Here is a 5,015-nt window from a genome sequence, read left to right on the forward strand (position 1 = left end):
TCTTTGCTGCTCAGTTAAGTGAAGAAAGGTGAGTGCAATGTTTTCCATAGACACACACCCTTTCCCCCACTGCCTTTCTCCCCCCCCCCTTTTGAAAGTGTGTGGGGGGGAGCCAGCCTCGCCCCTGGGTGCAATCCGGCGAGGGCGAGGGCGCAGCGCCCTTTCGCCAACGCAGCTCCTCGGCAATCCGCGAGGTGCCAAAACGCGAGAGCGCGCGAGATCCCTTTAAGCCCCACATCTTCCCACTAGGCTAAGCTCCCCCCACCGGCCCATCGCCCCTCCCCGAGCTCCTTGGCACGTCCCCGATTGGTGGGCAGGGCCGGTGCCTTTGAAGTGTGCTGCAAGATCGGAGCTATTTGACGTGCGGCTCCGGGAACGGGAAGGGCTTTTTTTCCCCCAAAAGAGGTTTTTATTATTTTTATTATTATTATTATTCTTTCATTAAAGTCTCGCTGGGGCCGGTGCGCTCGTCTTTGCCGCCGCTCCTGCCAGGCGCCCGGGCTTGGGCGCTGCGGAGCTCGCCTCTCCTGCCTCTCCCTCCCCCTCCCCAGCCCGGCCCGACCCCACCCCCGCCCGGCCCGCTCCCCAAATGAGCGCTGGCTCGCCCGCTGGATCTAACGCAAGGACATCGCCCACCAGCAGCGGAGGGAAGAGCGCGGCCGCCGCCGTAGCAGCCGCCGCCGCCACCTTCTCCTCCTCTCCAGCCCAGGCTCCGGGAGCCGCGTGCCCGGCGCTCTCGCACCTGTCTCCGGAGGACCCCCTGCGCCAGGCGAACCGGCTTCCCATCAGGGTGCTGAAGATGCTGAGCGCCCACAGCGGACACCTCTTGCACCCGGAATACCTGCAGCCCCTCTCCTCCACGCCCGTCAGCCCCATCGAGGTCAGTGCCAGCCAGCTCTTGCCTGCTTGCGCTTCTCCCTCTCCGCACACGCCGCTGCCCCGACGGCAAATTGGGCGACGGGAGGGTCCCCCGGCACCGCCGCCGCCGCCACCTCCGGGCGCTTCTCACCTGCGCCCCTCCAGAGCTGCGCCCCGCTTCCCTCGCGTCGGTCCGCGGTCCCTTGGGGAGCCCCACCCTGATCTCTCGCTCTGGCATGGACTAGAAGTCCGTCTGTTCTCTCTCTCTCTCTCTGAATTTGTGGAGCCGGATGGGAGAAAATCCTCGCCCGGACTTTCCTTTTAAATAGAGTCCCAAGCAAAGAGAGTTATTTGAGTTCTGTGATTTTAACACAGATTCCGACGGTGGAGCAATCGCTTGTTCGTTCCTCGATCTCCCGGGCCGAACTTTGCGAGGCAAGGTTCGTGGGCTTCGGCAACGATCGTTGCGCGCGCCCGGAGCCTTTGTGGATCCAAGGCGGGTGATCGCGGGATCCATCGGGGTGCGAAAGAGCGGGGGGGTTTGGGGGGGGATAGGCAGCCGGTGTGAATCGCCGAGGCTGCTTGTCTCTCGGTTCCTGGGAGAACCTTTCACCCGGGTTCGGACCCTCCATGAGCCGAGCTCCCGTCTGGAGAGTGAACCAACCCGGGCCGGATCTGCTCGTCTGTGGGGTTTGCAGTAGGGGAAAACTTCCGTCCGGTTCCGCCGGAGGGAATTTCCGTAAGGGTGGCGCTCCTAAAAAGAAGGGGGGTAGCCTAAAATAGTAGGGGAGTCGGGGCAGGAGTGTTTTTGCAACTAGGGCCGGGAAGGGGGCACCGTCTGCGGGGTCTCCGCGGTGCGCCCCGGGGGCCTTTCCGAGTTGTTGCGTCCTTTGGGTGGGTGTTGTATTGGGGGTGGGGGCGCAGTTCCTCCCGACGCGTCCAGCTCTGCGTGGTCTAACCAGCCTCTCTGTCTCCCTCCTTGCCTTGCCTTCCCCAGCTGGACGCCAAGAAGAGCCCTCTGGCGCTGCTGGCGCAAACCTGCTCGCAGATCGGCAAGCCGGACCCTCCGCCCGCCTCCAAACTCAACTCCGGCGCTTCGGCCGGGCTCTCCGGGCCGGACAAGGAGTCCGGGAGCCGCGGCGGCGCCCTCAAGCAGCTTGGCGAGGCGCCGACCGAGGACAAGTCCAGCTTCAAGCCTTATTCCAAAGGCGGCGGAGGCGGCGATCTGCGTAAGGAGGGCGGCGGCGGCGGGCAGCCGAACCAGGCCGGGCCGGGCGTGGAGAAGACGGGCTTCCGCGTGCCCAGCGCCGCCTGCCCTCCTTTCCCTCCGCACGGAGCAGCCGCCGCCACCGCCTCGTCCTCTTCCACCTCCTCCTCCCCGGGCGGCTCGAGGGGCAGCTCTCCGCAGCACGCGGATTGCAAAGGCGCCGACGACAAGAAGGAGATGGATATGTCTGCCAAGGCCAGCCCCGACGGCGCGCAAGGAGCCGGCGGCAGCCGCGCGGGCAGCGGCGCGGGCAGCGCGGAGCCCGGAGCTCATACCGAGGCCGCTTCCGGGCGCAAGTCGGAGCCTCCGGCCCTGAGCGCGGGCCACGTGGCTCCGGTGTCCCCATACAAGCCGGGACACTCGGTGTTTCCTTTGCCGCCCTCCAGCATCGGCTACCACGGCTCCATCGTCGGGGCCTATGCTGGCTACCCGTCGCAGTTTGTGCCCAGCTTGGACCCTACCAAGCCCAGCCTGGTGAGCAGCCAGTTGCCTGGCGCCTTGGGGTTACCAGGCAAGCCCCCCAGCTCCAGCCCTCTGACGGGGGCCTCTCCCCCTTCCTTCATGCAAGGATTATGCCGCGACCCCTATTGCCTGAGCTACCACAGCGCCTCGCATTTGGGCACTAGCAACTGCTCCAGCTGCGTGCACGACCCGGGCAGCCTGAAAAGCGGATATCCCTTGGTGTACCCCACGCACCCTCTGCACACCACCCTCTCCAGCGCCACACCCAGCCTGCCGGGCCACCCGCTCTATACGTACGGCTTCATGCTCCAGAACGACGCCCTTCCCCACATATGCAACTGGGTGTCTGCCAGCGGACCCTGCGACAAGAGGTTTGCCACCTCGGAGGAACTGCTGGCCCACTTACGGACCCACACGACACTGCCAGGGGCAGAAAAACTCCTGGCTGGCTACCCTACCTCTGGGCTGGGGTCCGCAGCATCTTGCCACCTGCATCTCCCCCCCACCGGCCCCGGGAGCCCCAGCTCCTTGCCAGGATCGCTGTCTTTGAGAAGCCCGCACACTTTGGGACTAAACCGGTACCACCCTTACGGCAAGAGCCACTTGCCCACGGCCGGGGCGTTGCCTGTGCCCTCTTTGCCCGCAGCCGGACATTACTACTCTCCTTATGCCCTTTATGGCCAAAGACTAACCTCAGCCTCTGCACTTGGATATCAGTAACTACAGTTGTCTGCCGCCTCTCCCTCTTCTTTTCCTGCCCTCGTCCTGGGACTATGTATTTATTTACTGTATGTTAGCTTAAAGCTGGGAATTATAAGTGCATTAATACACCAATGAATCAATGGTATGCAAAAAGTCTGTGTCCCCCCCCTCCCAAAAAAATAATATTGATTATAACAATACCCAACCTAAATCTTTCTCTCTCTCTTTTTGCTTGTGTGGGGGCTCTTAATTGTGTTTTCGTTTATCTTTCTTTCAACCCCCTATAATTTTCTTTTTTTAAAAAAAAATCTCTTGATCCCCCATAAACCATTTGCATGATTCTCAACAAAATGCATCCCACCCTCCTTTGTTTCCCCCCCCTTTTCTTTTTTTTTAAAGGAAATAGTTTTCCCCCCTTTTGTACAGTTATCAGAAATGTAATTATATTTTTTTTGTCCTTTTGTGTATTGTGTTCTAAGGAAAGGGGCGGCGGGAGGTCAGCTGGGAGATGTTCTGTGGCTTTGTTCTAGCTGCAGGATGGCAAGAGCATCGCTTGCCATGCGGTGGTGAGATGCACTTTGCTGATGGGTTGTAAGCAAGGAAGGACCCCAGCCTCTGCTGCCGACTTTGGTTCTGAGGACTACTCCATCTTAAGTCGGGTGCCCTCTCTCTTCTCCACAAAGTCAGGTGCTCTGAGCTTTGAGAGTTGGTGGGTGCCCTGTATGGAGGCAAGCGCTGATGTGCCACTTATCCTGGCGCTTGGATGTTGCTGATGAAGCCCAGAAAGAGTGCTGAGCAAGTTGATCCATCACAGGGACACCTACCACAATTTTTTTGAGGTGGCTCTTCTTTTGTTTATTTTGGTGTTTTTCTGTTTTGTTTTTTAAAGACCTGGATTTAAATAAAATTGGCAAGCACCCTCGAGGGACTGGAACTGAAGACCTTTTTCCCCCAACATGCACCAAATGAAGAACTCAAAATAACTTTTGCTTAGCCTAGTTCAAGCTGGATCCTTTTGAAGAGTCCGGCTAGCCCCAAGAGGCCAGTTGCATCCTCAACAGCAGGCTCAAATCTACATACCAAAAAAAACCCCATCCAATCCTCCCTAATCCCCCAATTTATCTTGACCTATGGGAATGGAACTGTCATTAGGTTGTGGAGCCCCACCCCCACCCCCCATCCCCAGTCTTAACCCAGCGCGGAAGGCTGAGGATCATTTTGGGTGATAAGAGCTCCATCCTGGTAAGTCTTATTTTGTTAATAAATGAATACTTGGCTATATCTACCCTGTAGTTTGTGCTGTCTTGCATTCTCCCTCCGGCTGCCTGTGTGTTGTGCGCATTCTTTCCTTATGAACCACAGCACCAAAACAAAAGTGGGGGGGGGAGAAACCCCTGTAGTGAATGACCTATGGCCTTTTTAGGACACATTAAAGATTAGCAAGAATATGAAGGTGAGGGTTTAGTTTGGAGATTTAGCTCAGTGGTAAGAGCATCGGCCTTGCATGCAAGCGGTCCCTGGTTCACTTCCTGGCATCTCAAGGTAAGGCAGGAAAGATCCGCTGTCTGACACCCTGGAGAGCCACAGCCATGTCACTGGAGACGATACTGATTTGGAAGGATCAAAGGTGTGCTCAGTACAAAGCAGATAGCCGTGCTCCTAATTTCCAAGGCATTAGCAGCTGACGGTTTTTCTTTCTCGTGTGGGAGGAGGCATTCTTCTTCTC

At 58.3% G+C, this 5,015-nt stretch overlaps 1 protein-coding gene across 1 annotated transcript; it reads left to right on the forward strand.

Annotated features, from left to right (window-relative positions):
• Positions 1–239: 239 nt before the first annotated feature.
• On the forward strand, positions 240–4,570 carry ZNF703 (zinc finger protein 703). The gene is made up of 2 exons (XM_081890975.1): positions 240–880; positions 1,856–4,570. The coding sequence occupies exons 1-2, from the start codon at positions 590–592 to the stop codon at positions 3,305–3,307; spliced, it is 1,743 nt and encodes a 580-aa protein (XP_081747101.1). The 5' UTR covers positions 240–589; the 3' UTR covers positions 3,308–4,570.
• Positions 4,571–5,015: the final 445 nt, after the last annotated feature.

The sequence above is a fragment of the Podarcis melisellensis genome (assembly GCF_964234715.1).
Source record: "Podarcis melisellensis genome assembly, chromosome: 15".
Classification (NCBI taxonomy): Eukaryota; Metazoa; Chordata; class Lepidosauria; order Squamata; family Lacertidae; genus Podarcis; species Podarcis melisellensis.